At 42.2% G+C, this 16,316-nt stretch overlaps 1 protein-coding gene across 1 annotated transcript in view; it reads left to right on the top strand.

Moving 5' to 3' along the window:
* The window catches only part of LOC127395998 (elongin BC and Polycomb repressive complex 2-associated protein-like), a 75,548-nt gene extending 59,994 nt beyond the window's left edge, over positions 1-15,554 (top strand). The window contains exons 4-5 of the mRNA XM_051643548.1: positions 13,970-14,142; positions 15,162-15,554. Of these exons, the coding sequence (XP_051499508.1) occupies positions 13,970-14,031 (62 nt within the window). The 3' untranslated portion in view covers positions 14,032-14,142; positions 15,162-15,554. The remainder of the gene's footprint in view (positions 1-13,969; positions 14,143-15,161) is intronic.
* Positions 15,555-16,316: the final 762 nt, after the last annotated feature.

Here is a 16,316-nt window from a genome sequence, read left to right as displayed (position 1 = left end):
GTGTTCTGGGAGGCTGTAGAGAAGCTCAATAGAAAGCCAATATGTATGGGAAGGATAACACCTTCTGCACTCCTGTGTGCTGTCTTGCACAGTTCTTGTATAAGCAGAGAGGTGCAATTCAGTGTAGGGGATAAAGCACAGAAATTCACAGAAGTGGAGTTGTCTACCAGATTAAAGGAAAAAGCAGAGTTGTTCTTGAGTAGCTTTTGCTGGGTTTTGGGTGGGGTCTTTTGTTTTTTTGTTAAGTGAAGATCCAGTAGACTTAACAGGGAAGGGCTGAAAACAGAGTTTATCTAAAAAGCAGACCACCACACAAAGAGCTTCAAGCTGTGCACACTGAGGTATGGCTAGCTGAAAACACTTTTCTGCTTTCAAAGCTAGTTTAAAATCTCCCTTGCTTAAACCAAACTCGCTGAAACAAGAGCGGGCTTGAAATGCAGGTGAATTTCAGTCTCTTAAAAAAAAAAATCCCTGTTGGAGAAGGATGCATCTCCCCATTTGAATCTTCCTCTTCTGTCATTTCTTCCTCTCATTTCCTCAAGCCCCCTTGCTGTGTGACCGTGCGACATGCAGACGTTCAGTGAGAACTGAGAGAGATATTGGCAGTTTGGGAGCTGTTGTTTCTGCTTATGTATGCAAAGAACATAATTGCTAAGTGCATCATCTGTTGTAATTTACACATCCACACACAGCATAGATCAGGGCAGTCTTCACATAATGATGCAGTGCCTTATTTTCTTCTCTGCTTTTCTGGACAGGGAGATATTTTAGGTCTCCTGGACTACATTGTGCTAGGTGCTGCACAAATGCCTTACAAGGTGATAGTTTACACTCTCAATACAGCTGCAGAACTAGGACAGGAGACAGTGTTTCTTCAACTCTGTCACTTCATACACAGGCAGAGCAACTGTTCAAAGGGACCTGACAAAAAAAAAAACCCAAACATATGGAGGTCTGCAGCAGGTATGAGAAGTTAGTAGTAGCAAACTCAGCATTACAAAACCACTCTGCAGTCACAGACCCACTAAAACAAGAGCTGTGTTGCCCCCATAGCAGGCAGTGAATACTGGTCTGCAAGGTAAAAATTGCAGCTCTGTAAAAACAGTGGGACGAAAGTCTCTAAAAAAATGAACTAAGAGAATGTGAGAGGGATTTCCAATTGGCTCCCCTGTCAGTTGTTTTGAATCTCATTGTCACAGCAATTTGACTACTCATGATCTTCTGCAGTGGAAGCCAAGCCAAGAGTCTCTTCTTTAAAACGTTCAAACACAGATCAAACAGAACACCTGCCTGAAAGTGGAGGCTTATTGGAGACCTCAGAAATGAGCACAGTGCTCCGTGATGACAGGGAAGGCAGTTGTCATTCCCTTCCCACTCTCTTAAGTAAATCTACAGCTCCCAGTGCTCCTTGAACTCCTTCACCAGGTTGCAACTCTTGCAAAAGATCCTCCAGTTACCCTTTAGGACCTTCAGCAATAGATCCTCACTGTCCAAAAGCTCTTTTGAGTCTCTGGCTGACCCCACAGAGGTTTATGATAGGTTTCCTTACTCAGCAGTCTCTGACCATGTCGTCTCAGGGGAGGACATAGAGCCTCATCTCCCTCCATGGTGTCTGGTGTGCTACATCTCCATTCAAGCAGAGCTTCAGAAGGGTCCCTTCAGACAAGGGTCTTTAAAGCAACACTGCATCTTGTACCAATGCAAAGAGGGCCCACTGAACATACATAGAGAATCATGGAAGCACAAAATGACCAAGGCTGGAAAAGACGTTTAAGATCATCAAGTCCAGCCTATGATCTAACACCACCACATCGAGTAGACCATGGCACTAAGTGCCACATCCAGCCTTTCCTTGAACATATCCAGGGACTGTGCTTCCATCACTTCCCTGAGAAGTCCATTCCAATGTCATATCACCCTCTCCGTGAGGAAGTACTTCCTAATATCCAAACTAAACCACCCCCGGTGCATCTTCAGGCCCTGCCCTCTTGTCTGTCACTAGTTGCTTGGGAGAAGAGCCCCACCTGACTACAGCCTCCCTTCAGGTAGTTGAAGAGAGTGATAAGGCCCCCCCTGAGTCTCCTCTTCTCCAGACTAAACAACCCCAGCTCCCTCAGCCTATAAGACTTTTCCTCTAGTCCCTTCACCAGCCTTGTTGCTCTCCTCTGGACCTGCTCCAGCACCTCAATATCCTTCTTGAAGTGAGGGGCCCAGAACTGCACACAGTACTCAAAGTGAGGTCTCACTAGTGCTGTGTACAGGGGGAGAATTACATCCCTGCTCCTGCTGGCCACACACATGCCATTGGCATGCCAGTTCCCACCCAGACTGGCTTTTCTGCTCAGTGAGGCAAGAAGCTGCACTGTTGGACACTACCTTCTGTGCAGCACCACCAGAAGTGGGAGAGCAGGGGGGGTCTCATTGAGCACAGGGCATTTTTCATACATGTGCTTTCAGGTCATGCTTCACATGTCATGCAAAGTGCTTCATTTGCTCCAGCTGTGCCACGGGGATGTGGCCACCAGGCAGAGCCACAGCCACTAGAGGGCATTTGAAGGACACCAGATCAATGGGTAGCAGGGGGCTGCCGACCAAACCAGCCCCGCCTCTGTGACCCACTACGCCAAACAATACCATATGGCAAGCTGTCCTATCCCAATACCTTTCTCATTCTCTTCTTTGGCAGTTGCCTTTGGACATTCTGGGTCAGTTGTTTGCAGCAGACATGGCATAGGTTTTTTTCCATGGCATGCCTGTATCTGCTGCTGCAAATGGGCAGTAGATGAGGTGGAACAATGCTGCTGAACAGACCACTGCATAAGACCAGTTCTTTCGATTGTACCCTTTAAAATAGCTATGGATGTAAATATCAGTCATAGCTTTGTTCATCAGTCTCAATCAGCTGCCCATGACCCCTCTCATTTAGGCTTCCTTGACATAAAGTCAGACGTCCACAATTTTCATACCTTTTCCCATCTACTGCCTTCCATCCAAAGAGAATGTGTGACACAAACCATCTGAAACAGCTCCCTTGTTTTTTATTATTTTTTTTTTTCTCCTCCATAGCATGGAGTGCTGTTTGGCAGGAGGACTGAATTACATACATTACTTATTTCTTTCCTTAAAATAAAGAGAGTGCATTTGAGATACATGGTTAAAACTCACTACTACTGCTGGTGTCAGGGTAGCTGTGTCAATTTATGCTACTATGGTGTCATGCTGCTACAAGATAATAATAAGTTCTGCTACAAAGACTTTGAGAGTCCAAATGTAGTGTGTAGCTTTGAACTTTGTCATCTTCCTATTAGAAATACAGAGGGCTATTTGGGGGTGTTTATGGTTTATGCTTTGTGCCAAAATACCTAGTTTCTTGCAGTTAGATGTATTAACTGCTTGTAGATTTTTAAACATTTTCTAAGAAACTGTCTATATTTTATGTAGGGCTAATGATGCATCAAAATCCCTAGCCTTCTCCTCAACCACCTCATTCAGCCTGCTGGAAGAAAGGTCTGTGCTTGGCTTGTTGTGCAGCCAAGGGTCTCTGGGGACACACACACTGGTGGTTGCAGAGTGCCCTGGAGGGCACATGTAAACCTGAGGTGTAGAGTAGCTTCTGACTTGGACGGGCTTCCTTTCATTCCTGTCCTGATCCCATCTGCTGCACTAGTATTTGGAGTGGGCAGGCAGTGTAGGGTTATTTGAGCCTCTCAAAATGAGATTTAATTATACAAAATAACATTTTTGGCTAAAGAGTGGGATGAGGTCTCAATTACACTTCAGCCACCACAGTTTTTTCAATATTGTAATGATGAGGAGCTTTCTGGGAAGAGTAAATTGCAGGTGAAGTAGCCTACTGAGAAGAGCACTGTTTTTCTGTACCTCATCCAAAGAAAAATAATAGCTAACAACATGAATTTCGGAATTTCTAGTATAGTTGACCATGGCAAGTATTTGTCTTCTGCTGAAGGCCTTCTGTTGCACTATGCAAACACAAGCTGCTAGAATGACCTCAGTGCTTCTTTAGCTCTTATTCAAAGTCACAGAGAGGTTTATGATTCAGTTTCCTCCCCCAGCTCAGCTATAAATACCTACGCTGCAAAGGCCTGCAAATCTGCCACTCAAGCAGCAAAACCAACAACATGCCAATCCAATAAATTACTCCCTCACTTTGTTTTTATTGCACAAAGAGGGCTTTTTCTGTGCTCAGCGCGAGAATGCCATCCTGCAGGAGTTACTTTGTAATAAACCATGGAGGTCCAGCAGGGATGAGCAGCAGATCAGAGCAGAGATGGCATCGTGTACACGAAAGCAGGGTGAAAAATAAGAGAAGGCATAAGTCTTCATGAACATTTTAAAAAATCTTGAATGACACAATGATTCTGCCACACACACTTTCCTATGCTTATGGGTTTGTTTTGCTTTGTTTTGTTTGTTTGGTTTTTTTGTCTGTTTGTTTGTTTTTGTTTGTTTGCTTGTTTGGTTGTTTGTTGTTTTTTTTTAAGTGGCCTTTCATAGCTGTATTTATGAATACCTGGATACTTAAGCAGTGCTGTGAATGGTTTGGTATTCTTTCCTAGCTTCTGAGTAAGAAAATTATTTGCACTTTTTGCTGCTGACTGTCTAGTAAGGGATGATCAGGTTACAGGCAGTTAAAACAAACTGTTTGCAGGCAATTAATAAAATTAGATATGTCTACAAAACATCTTTCAAATTCTTAGGAACAAAACAATCAATCAGAGTGTAAGCCAGTGCATACATCATTTTCAAACTGAAGACAAAACAGTTTTCACTGGGCAGATTGCTCATTATGATTTGTTCAGCATCAAAGTGTGTGGTGAAACAGAAAGAAAACCAATCTTGTAATGCCTTTCTCTAGCTGCAGAAGCTGTAATGTTGCTCTGATTTACAAATGCAGCAGAAACCTGGGGTCAAAAAATAATACTGTTCCACTATTGCTAATTCATTTTTGAGAGATTGTATATATGTGATGTATCAGCATTTTTGTTTCCCTATAGATAGCTTTTTGACATTTCTTTACAACTGAAGAATAAGGACAAAACACCTGCAGACAATTAAAAAGAATAAAACCAAACAAATTAACAAACAAAAATAATAAAACAAACAAAAATAACAAAACAAACACAAACAAAAAAAGAAAAAAGGAGACCGAGAAATCAAAAGCTACAATCATACTAGCTCAAAAATCTGTGTCCATAAGGACTTGATTATCTTCCATATCTCTGGGCTCACCCTGTGGCATGGGCATCCACACATTTTTCCTGCTTAAAAAAGAAAGCCTCACTCTACTTTGGCACAAAGTTATATAAATAGTTTTTTATCTGTCCCAGGGAATACAGGAGGAGGAGGAAACAACCAATGTGATTTTGTTTTTCATTGGATTTCTATGCTTAGATGGCTAGATTTAAAATAAAACAAGGCACTTGCTGCAGTAGGTGTGTGTTAAACCTGATGCCAGGAAAAACAAAACAAAGCATTGGGACTGAGAAATGAAGAGCCACTCCTCTCTCATGGAAGGATGCTGAAAGGCAAAAAGAGGGAAGGATGAGCAGAGAAGGGAGATGTGATCCTCGGGACAAAAGGGAACTGTAACAGTCTTGAAAACAAGACAAAAAAAAATTCAACCATTACTGCAGAGAAGGCAATGTTAAAAGAAGCAATCAGCTGAGGAAGCTGAAACCAGAACCTGAAATAAGGTGCAGTGTCAGAAGCATGAAAAGACTGAAAAGAAAGAGGACAAAATCTTGGAAACAAGGAAAGCCAAAGAAGTGCAGCAAGACAGAAGGAAGGGAAGATGTCAGTGCTGACTGTTCTCCTGCATGGCAACAGTGAGGGCTAGACGTACGTGTGCATCTACACAAGGAGAAGGGCATAGCAGTGCAGACTGTGACTGCTCTGCAGCTCACTGAAAAGCATTTTCCACAAGAAAGAGAGAAGGATGCAGACCAGAGGGGTTTAGCACCAGCTGTGCTTATTATTTTTTTTAATGGGGTTTTTCATTGTGTTGTACAAACAAACCTAATTTTGAACAGGATATTGTTCTTTCACTGCTTTGCTCTGCAGCTGATGCTCTGACAGAGTATCTCCTACCCTAAAATACAGACTACATTGTAACGATGCTGCTGTGCACTAAGTGCCAGAGACAGCAGCAAGAGCTTCACTGTTGTAACTGTGCTGCCGCTACAACAGTAAGAATAAAAGCACTTCAAAAGGAGATGGTCTAGTTGCTCCTTTTTCAGGTGTTTAGTCTGTTTTGTCAAGAAACAGTGCAAAATTATTAAGCAACCTGTTGGGCAAAGCACAAGGCCTGAGGAACAACGGGAAGCCAAGGGTGACTGCTTATTCCCAGCTTCAAAGTACCTTGTTGATTGGAGCATTGTAATAATAGCACTTCACAGACAGCTGTGTTCCTCTGTAACACACTGTGTGGGAACAAGGGAAAATTAAGGAATGCTGAGCTGATGCCTGGTTTCCCATCCAGAGGGACCCAGCCCCAGACAGAGGCTCTGTTGCACAAGGCAGGACTAAGAACCATCTCCATTTTCCTTATCGTAGGCTGAAAGCCCAAATCTAAGAAGAATAAAAAATGGTAGCTTTTAAAAAGCCAGCACCCCAGCTGTTTGCAAATATCCTAAAAAAGATAAGGTAACAGCTTGCTTCTGTCACTCCAGTCTTTACCTGTTATAAACTCCGGTACCCTGCTATGACACTGGGCTTAGACAACTATTTCTGCAGGCCTGCTTTAAGAGCTATCCATGGAAAGATTATCTGATATGTCTGTTTCAGGTACTTAGAAAACCTTAAGGCATCTTTATGGCAGAGAGCTGGAGTTATATGACACACTGGGAACACAGTTCAATTACACACACATTGCAGAAGTGGAGCCAAAAAACCACAACAGAACTGTGCAAGATTTTGCATTTCTTTAACTTTTAGCAGAAGGCTAAGGAGTCTGTTAATCATATCAATGTGCTAGCCTTAAGAAGTAGTATTCAGCATGCTAGACGTCTATTCTCTTCAGCCTTGCACTACAAAGTAGGTCAGGACAGAGGTTCCTTGACATGGTGCTGGTAGTGGAACTGTGTGCAAGGAGGAGGAAAGGGCAAAATATGGTCTGTTTAGAGTCAGAGTAACTTTGCAGAAATACCGCCTTTCTTAGCTGCTCTTGCTAAATAGCAACACCCCTCCCGCAAAATTGGAGAAGCTGGTTAAGGCCAGTGCAGAACAAGCAGGACAGGCCTTATGAGGCTACACTGGCAGGTCAGGCTGTGGGACCACAGCACTGAAGGCAGAGGAGGTGACAACGACCTAAGTCATGTGGGCAGCCTGAGCCATGTCAGGAGAGTTTTGTGGAGACCCCAGTGCTCTTTCTGGAACCATAAATCAGCAGCCCAGGATTGCAGTTTTTTAAGAAATGCATAATAGTGTATGTAAATGTTTCCCTAGGACCTTGGGAAAAGGACAGAAGTTTTAGTACCAGCGCCATTTGTTTAGCTACCTGTCCCAGACCAAAGTAGGCAAGATTTTTTTCCAGATAGTGATCCTCAACATTGCCTTATTGAAACTTGGGTAAAATCTTAAAGTCCTAATACCCTCTTTTTTTGCTTAGGCTTTCTTCAGGTTGATTGCCAAACAGTAAATAAAAGGACTGGGATCTAACTAAGGAATTTTTTTTCTCCCATAACTACTGGAGAGAATAAAGTTTCTTTCTTCCCTAAGAATTCGGAAAAGATTTGCGAAGCACATCCACAGAATAAGTTTCCTCTGCAACCCTTATTTCCTGGACACAGTAAGCCTGTTACATTTTCATTAATCTGTTGTAAGCTTCAGGAAACAAAAAGTCTCTCAGTCTCTCTGCTGAAGTTTGCTCCATTTATATCATAACTGGTCATATAATAACTGCAGTGTCTTGCATTTTCACTGCATCCTTGTTAAACAGGGGGGAATGCTTAATGCATGAAGGTTCCTGTCCTTAATTTTTCATGCCACATTATTTATAGAATAATAGAATAGAATAATATTTAGAAATGCTGCACTTAGCCAGCATTTATCCTCACTGCAGCGGCAGTTTCAGTTTCAGTGACTTGCTCGTTCAAGGTACAAGACTGAATTCTCATTGTGAGAGATACCAACAGTGTCTGTGTGATAACAGAGCAGAACAGCTTATGGTATAAACTCTCCAACTGAACAACATTCACCTTTCTGAAGAGGACATTAAGTTCTGCTTGGATCACTGCACTGATCATAAGCCCTGTGAACAGACTCCAGCCCCCTTTTCCAGGGCTGTACAAACACAAGCAGAGCTTAGAAGTGCAACAGTCACCCACTTGCCCATCAGTCACACAGTCAGCTGTTTCCTTGCATGTCTTTCCCTCTGCCTTGCCCTTACATGGTATTTGCAGGCTCACCAAACGGTCGACCAGGAGAGGGAATCCTTACCAGTCCTGCCTGTGACAGTGGGTTATGCCTCTAACACCAGCCGGGCACCAGTCATACCAGTGCATTGAACTGGAATCAGCTGGAGCAGGCAAAAACAGGATTGAGCCCTGATGAATTTTAGATTAGCTAGAAGATTGCAGGCACTCCTGCCTGCTACAAAAGTACAACCCTCCCTTCAGGCCAGGGTAGGATGCTTTCACGTGACCTTATCTAACCTTGACAAATGCTCACAGTCATGTATCCTCATATAAATTCCTGCTGGAGACTGGCTGTTGACTTCAGTTCCTGAAACAAAATTTATCAGATAGAGCCATACTTTAAAGGAATTTTTATATTGTGTGTACATATGCGTATACACACATACATACATATATATATATAATGTTGTTCAGTTTCTGCAAGCAGCAGAAACTCCTGCATTAGCTGAAGAGTATCACAGTAAACAGCAGATGTTGGAAACAAACACTCTCTTTCTTAGCTCTACTAACACAAAGCGGTAGCCCCATGGTTCCTCTGGCATTTGTGTCTTATGTCATACTGTGAAACAATCCACTTATGGATTTTACTCCTCATCTGTCAGTGGTTAAAGAGCTTGTAATAAGGTCTTGAACCACGCATTCAAGATCTGATGATTAAAGATGGCCTTAAACCTGCTAGAGACAAAATAAAACAATCTCTTTAGGGAAGAGAGAATTTACCAGCGTGCAGGTGTTGTTTGTAAACAAAATTCTCCTCTCAAGAAAACATAATGATCTTAATGACAGATTTACATTCTTAAATTGACAAGAAGGCTTGTTAACACATGCAAGTTTAAGGGAAAAGGAGTGAGGCAGATGCTTCAGAGCATGAAACAACTCTTCTCTCATCCTTCTTATCCTCATTTTCCTCCTTTTCCCAGATCAGGTCAGGACTGCAGTTTTAGTTGCCACTGAAATTTTTCTCCTGTGAAGAACTCCAGGAAAGGGTGGTGCTTGAAAATGACCATTTCTACACTTGTGAATTGAAGCAGCTGGGGAATGCTTTGAGATAGTACATCCCAAGGTTAAAATTAAGAAAGTGGTCCTTCCCTGAGACTCTTCACCTGCTCTTGAGCCTTACATCTTTCCTGTTATTAAATTTGTGTGCACAGCAATATCTAATCTCCATGCCTCTCCATGACTGCTTCCATCTGTGCAATTGTGCTGGGGTCACTACTCTAAAATCTGCAGCTGTCCTCAACCTTTCCCTTGCATATTAATTTGTCACACCAACAGTTTTCAGCCCAGTGGGTCCATTGGCAGCAGGAGAGTCTTTGTGAGAACGAGTATTTGAACACCTGTCCTAAAATAGCCATTTCTGAACTGAACGGGTGGAAGGACACTACTTGGTAATTCCTTCCCTCTGTTAACAATTGATTAGAACTTCCCATACAATTCCCCAGCACACATTTCCCCAGTCACCAATTTGCGTTTAGTGTGGTGAGCACCTAAATCAATCTCTTGGTCTGAGCAGCCCCTGAGAAAAGGCTTCATCACAGGAGTCTACTGTCAGGACTGAGGTGCAAGGGCTCCCACAGCACAAATATCCCCATGGCTATCAACATGTGCTTCAGCCTGATCTAGGGAAGCTGAACCACCAACATACAAGTTACAGAAGTGTCAGCCAAGGGGAAAGTATGATCCTATCAGTGATGACCACTCAGCTTCCTTCAAACTGAGGCCTTGTTAAAAGTTCTGAGTCATTTTATTCACAATGGCAGACACACAAAGGCCACACTCCTCTGGTCAATAAGAGTATATGCTTACATAAAAAATGACAAAGGGAAAAAGATGCATCTTTTGTTTTTTACCTGAAAGGAATAACCCATCTCTGAGGCAGGTCACCAGGGCAATGGTCTGGTATACTTTGTAGAACCATTGTGAGATCTTGTGCTTATATTATCTTTTTCAGTTTAAAGTGAGCTAAGTTAAAACTCCTTCATTAATTCCTTCATATGCCTTACTACTAGAAAATTTTGACATTTCACTTCTTTGCCCTTGCATTCCATCCCTTGAATAATTTCCAAAGAATGTACCTGTGAGAAATATTACTGCAGCACCAAACTCACATGCCAACAGGATTCCTCACCGTGCAACATACTGTGGAGAAGACCAGGTAGTGTATGGCCAGGGCAGCTGGATTCTGCATACCATGCCTCCCTTGTGGCTGCCTCAGCCAATAATGCACCACACCATGGGTGGAGTCCTTGGGCTACTTCTGGAGCTCTTCCCAGTGCAGAAGAGTTATAGCACTGAACTCTAGCCTTTTATTTACAAACTTCCCATGAAATGAGACATGGATGATAAAGCTTGTTTTAAAGCCCTATTGAGCACATATGCTTGTCATGCATGCTTTTCCAGCCAAGAAAATGTGCATGAGGAAACCTCCCATCCTCCAAGGACAGAATCGTTGGCTAATGTGTACCTTCAAGAATTCTGGAGCTGAAAAAAATAATAAAACTTCGCAAAAACTAAGAAAGCAAACTACAGTGAAAACAGTTTAATTTTTATTCGTCCTTAAGAAGAGGTTAAGTCTTCTGCTTTTATAGCCACAATTTTTTTAGAGCTATGGGCTGAAAATGCAGGTAACACCACCTAAGAGTACATTACATATATTTTGTGTGTCACATTTGAATTAATGACTGAGACATTTTCATTGTAAAAGTATAATTCAATATGGAAATGTACCTTCTGGGACTGCAAATAGCCCACACAATATATTTGGTAATGATAAACAAATGAAGATTTGCACAGGTGTAGTTAAGAACAGAAGAGACAAGCCTGTGTGCAGAACTGATTTACAGTCAAATTCACCTGCCTTGAAAGCCTAGATTAGATGGCATGTCCCTGGATTATCAAAATGATGTTTCAGAGCCTTGTATTAGCAGGTCTGCAGAATGTTGTAAATTAGTGGATAAAGTTAACATTTTAAGGTGGAATTGTTTTAAACTTTAACAGTGTACATAGGGGCACAGAGCAGGGGAGTGGGCAGTGTACTGGCTTATTGCAAGATCTGGAAGAGTGTCTTTCCAAACACACAGATATACAGAACTGCAAGTGACATGAACTACTAACACAGAAGATAGTGTCCGCCATCATGACAGTGTGGCTTTTCCAAATAGTGCATCAATAGATAAAGAATATTCTTTACTCTGAATAATTTGCACTTGCAATGCAGAAGTTAAAACAAAAGACTATTTGGGACACACATAAAATGTTAGGAAGTCTCATCATGAACTTCTAAATTAACCCAACTGTGCTATTGCTAGTATCAAGAGCTCAATCATTACATTCAGAGCTACAGCTCAAACTAGATTTCCTGCAACTCAAAAAGCTTACTAAATCTCATCACAGAAGCAGACTAGTTCAGTTCTTTACTCCTCTCCTGCATCAGTCAGCCAAATCTGATTTCAACAAATTTCAGAAAATGGAGAAAGAGATGAAAGAATCTAAATGTGATTTTAGCAATTTTCTGTCTTCCTTATAAAGAATTAATACTCCAAATTTGTAACAACCAGCAGATGTCTCTGCAGCCACCTGATCCACAATACACACATGAGGAAGAGCAGAGAGGGAGAATTTAACATGTGGGCAATTCTCTTAAGAGATTTACTTCCAGAAATGTCAAACCTACACAGAAATGATGGAAGAGCAGTCAGACACTGACAGCATTACAGCAGCACTCCCTAGGAAGGAAACAGACTTTCAGTTTTACAAATAGTAACATGAACTCTTAAGAACTCTCTTGCTGTTGGATTGGTTAATCAAGAACAGTAAGTTTCCAGATTTCCTGTCTTTGCCCATATTTTTCAAGCTGTTTTTGTTGTCAAAAAGGGCAAGCTTATCTTGGCCTTACTGAGAGCTGACCTGTGCATGGGGTGTGAACTGCCAGAGGTGAGGATGACAATCACAGCATCCCCTTCTCTGTTCCAGTGCAAGGCATACAGTTTCAGGCTTTCCTTTGCTGGTGTATACAAACCAACATGTGAAAAAATTGTATTTACTGTAGCAAAACAAGACAATCTGCTGTAAATCAAATTTCCTCTGAGGGGACAGGCTGAGTTGGAAAATAAGCCAGATGATAGTTCTGAGTCACACTATTTAATGCACTGTGGTAAGGCACTTTAATGTTAAAACTGTGAGAGGAATAGCAGAAGCTATATATGTAACAACACATATATTTCCCACCACCCCGAACTGATTTGTAAGCCCAGTGAGTTACTGACTTGCTGCCTAGGGTCTTCTGGTAGTGAATCAGGTATGAAACCCTGCTGACATTCAAGAATGCCTGGCAGATAGATTTGGGTGGTGTTTGTGCCTTTTAAACAGGCAGTCACTTTTGCCACAATGTTATGCCTGGATTGTTGGCTTCTGACTTGGAAAAACTGAAGAAAAGACCCAATGAGGGGTTAGCAGGAAGACAGAAACACCTTGAAGTAATTTTTACTCTTCCTGAATCCTGGTAGCCCAAGAACAATTCTAACTTTCAATTTACTTCAATACAGCCTGCTTATGCACTGCTGTGAAAGAAGCACCTCTTGCCTTCTTTCACAGATGACATGAAATGAATACTGGAGAGGTAGAGACACTGTTTGTTGTGAGTGGGTAGTGGGGAGCACAGGCTGTGGTTACATGCTGAGAAAAGAACCCCTGCCTGCTGTTTCCCCTGATCTGTCACACCATGTCTGAGGCACTGCTCCTGCTTTAGCAACTGAGTTTCTGGAGGTAACACCTACGTGCATATGTCCGGCACTTCACTGGAGGAAAAAAATAGCATGGAAATCACTGCTCTTGATTTAATTCTCAGAATAAAATGCATTTTTTGACTGTCTTCTCCTGATCTTCTAATCATTAAAATTAAAGAACCCCATTTTCTTCAGGTAATGCAATAAGAAAATCCTACTGGCCTTGCAGTTCTTGGCTGAAGGCACATAACAAACATGATGTTTCTCTTTCCAAGTGAGATGATGGGTCATTCAATTTGCAGGTGAAGAAGGCCAGATGATGGTAGACATCTTCATTGTATGATGTATATTTGTATAAAAGTTTTTTATTTTCCCCTTTCTCTACTGTCAATGAACTGTGTTTTATTCCCTCCTTTTGTTTTTACTAAGCAAGCAGCAAAATTTGTACATATATTTTACCACTATTTTATGAAAAGTCTACTGTTCATACCTGTAATACATGATATATGATGCTGCCACAGGAAAAGTAGCTAGTGTTGTTACAGACCTTCATCTCAATTATGAAAATTTTTAATTTAACTGTACGGATGAGCATAGAAAATACAGTACTAGGACATCTGTTAGTTTTCTGTCTGGGATCATTTGCAAAATACTGTTTCCCCCCCTAAATGCTATTTATAATCTTCCTTGGAAAGCAAATATGACTAATCTATGCCACACTAAAGATAGCTATTTGCATGCAGCTTTTAATAGAAGTGGCTATATAGTTCAAAGTAGTAACAAAATATATTTATTTTGTTTTGCATGCAGGTGTAAAAGATCACATGGCTCCTAAACAAACACCAACAAAAATATACATTGCTTTTAACTAACAGAAAGTGAAAATCCTCAAGATGTCTGATTTCAAGGGAAATTTAAAAATGAGGATGAACAGTTCAAATTTTGACGTCTGTGACCAGGATTTTTGCAGTCATTCTAAAGTGGTTTGTATTTCTGGTTTGCTCAGTCTGAAATGTCCCCAGAGGTCTGATTTCTTAAGCTGAGCACTCAGGTCATTATAGAATCATAGAATCATAGAATGGTTAAGGTTGGAAGGGACCTTAAAGATCACCAGGTTCCAACCCCCCCCACTATGAGCAGGGACACCTCACACAAGACCAGGTTGCACAAGGCCTCATCCAACCTGGCCTTAAACACCTCCAGGGAGGGGGTATCAACAATCTCCCTGGGCAACCTATTCCAGTGCCTTACTACCCTCGTGGTGAAGAATTTCTCCCTGAGGTCTAACCTAAATATCCCCTCTTTCAGTTTAAAACCATTAGCCCGTGTCCTATTACTGCCCTGTCTGGTGAAAAGCCCCTCCCCAGCTTTCCTGTAGGCCCCCTCAGGTACTGCAAGGCTCCTATAAGGTCTCCTTGGAGCCTTCTCTTCTCTAAGCTGAACAGCCCCAATTCTCTCAGCCTGTCTTCATAACAGAGCTGCTCCAGCCTTCTGATCATCTTGGTGGCCCTTCTTTGGACCCTCTCCCATAGCTCCATGTCATCCCTGTGCTGAATGTTCCAGAGATCTACACAGTGCTCCAGGAGGGGTCTCACCAGAGCAGAGCAGAGGGGCAGAATCCCCTTCCTGGCCCTGCTGGCCACACTTCTTCTGATGCAGCCCAGGATGTGTTTGGCTCTCTGGGCTCCAGCACACACTGGCAGCTCATGTCGAGCTTCTCATCTACTACCACCTCAAGTCCTTCTCCTCATGACTGCTCTCCAGCCATTCTCCCCCCAGCCTGTATTTGTGCCTGGGGTTGTGCCAACCTAGGTGCACCTTCCCTTCCCTTTGCAACACAACACAACCCAACAGTGACTGGACTTCCAAGAGCTTCATTGTCTTAGTAGGGAAGGGTAAATGCTGATGATCGCTCAGGAAGAGGGATCTTTCACGGGTCAAGAGTTAACTTCATCAGTGAGCTGCTAAAAAGTCTTATTCATGCTTTTCTCTCTTCTCTTAGAAAACCAGGAGGAGAGGCATCAGGAAAAGGGTATGTGCAACTTCCTGTGCTGGCTGAGTCCCACTGAGCACATGAAGCAGCTGGTGCTGACGAGGCACCTTTGGATGGTCCCTGTATGATGCGGTGGGTCTAACTGCAGCTGTCACATGAGCAGAAAAGAGCAACTAAGTAAAGGGCAGGTCAATCACCACCAACACCCCAGCCAACAGTAACCCAAACCTCCATGGAGAGACAGGATTATGAAGCCCATTAAAGTGGGACACCATGTAGCCCAGAGTTTGACTAAGGTATATGTCAGTGTCACATTGCCCACAGTCATCTGTGGAGCTAGGCACCTTTGCCTACAATGTGCTACTGACAGTTCTTCAGCTCCTGGGCCACTTCTAGCCCTAATTATGCAATTATTTGGGGTGGGGGTGGGGAGCAGGAGGGAGGGTGAATGTTTTCATCATGCACTCTACAGTTACCATATGTTATGGAAAGAACTGAAATTGAGGTGGCATTAGCGGGGGGGAAGTTAATTAAATTGTCAGTAAATAGCTAGTAATGTTTACATTATCGTCATTTAACTCAGTATGTTATCTCTCTTTTGTATCTTCTACATCTGTTCTGATTTTCTGTTTCATTGTAAATATATACAGCACTCTGAGTTAAGGCAGCTTGTTCATCTTTGACAGGGAGAAATTAAAAAGACAGTTGGTATTTTGATGTGTCATTTTGTTCTATTAAAATAAAATAAGAACTGCTTTCCTGCATAGTCTTGCAGGGGCTATGGTCAGGATTCTGCATATGTGATGTTGCACCTTTTCAAGTGTGGTTCGTTTCACAGTAATCAGGGATCATATTTTTGTCAGATTTGGGCTGGAGAGGAGGGCTGTATTTTAATGGCACCTGGAAGCTTGAGCTTGCAACAACGCTGCTGTGTCAGACACTACTGAAAATGAGAGAGAAAAAAAGAAGACAGTCTTTGTGACAGAGAACCTAAAACGTATCAGACAGGGATGGCAGGAATACAGACAGGCAAGACCAATGAGTTGTGATGAGACAGACTGAAGGAGCAAGGTGAGGGAGCCTGGCAATTTATTCCAGATTTTTAAAATGCTTTTTCTAAAAAAATAAGTTGTTCTAGTTTTGCTCATTAACAAAAAGACTCCA

This window comes from Apus apus, chromosome Z (assembly GCF_020740795.1).
Source record: "Apus apus isolate bApuApu2 chromosome Z, bApuApu2.pri.cur, whole genome shotgun sequence".
Taxonomy (NCBI): Eukaryota; Metazoa; Chordata; class Aves; order Apodiformes; family Apodidae; genus Apus; species Apus apus.
The sequence above is the reverse complement of the archived record's forward strand: the minus strand, read 5'-3'. Positions and strand labels throughout refer to the sequence as shown.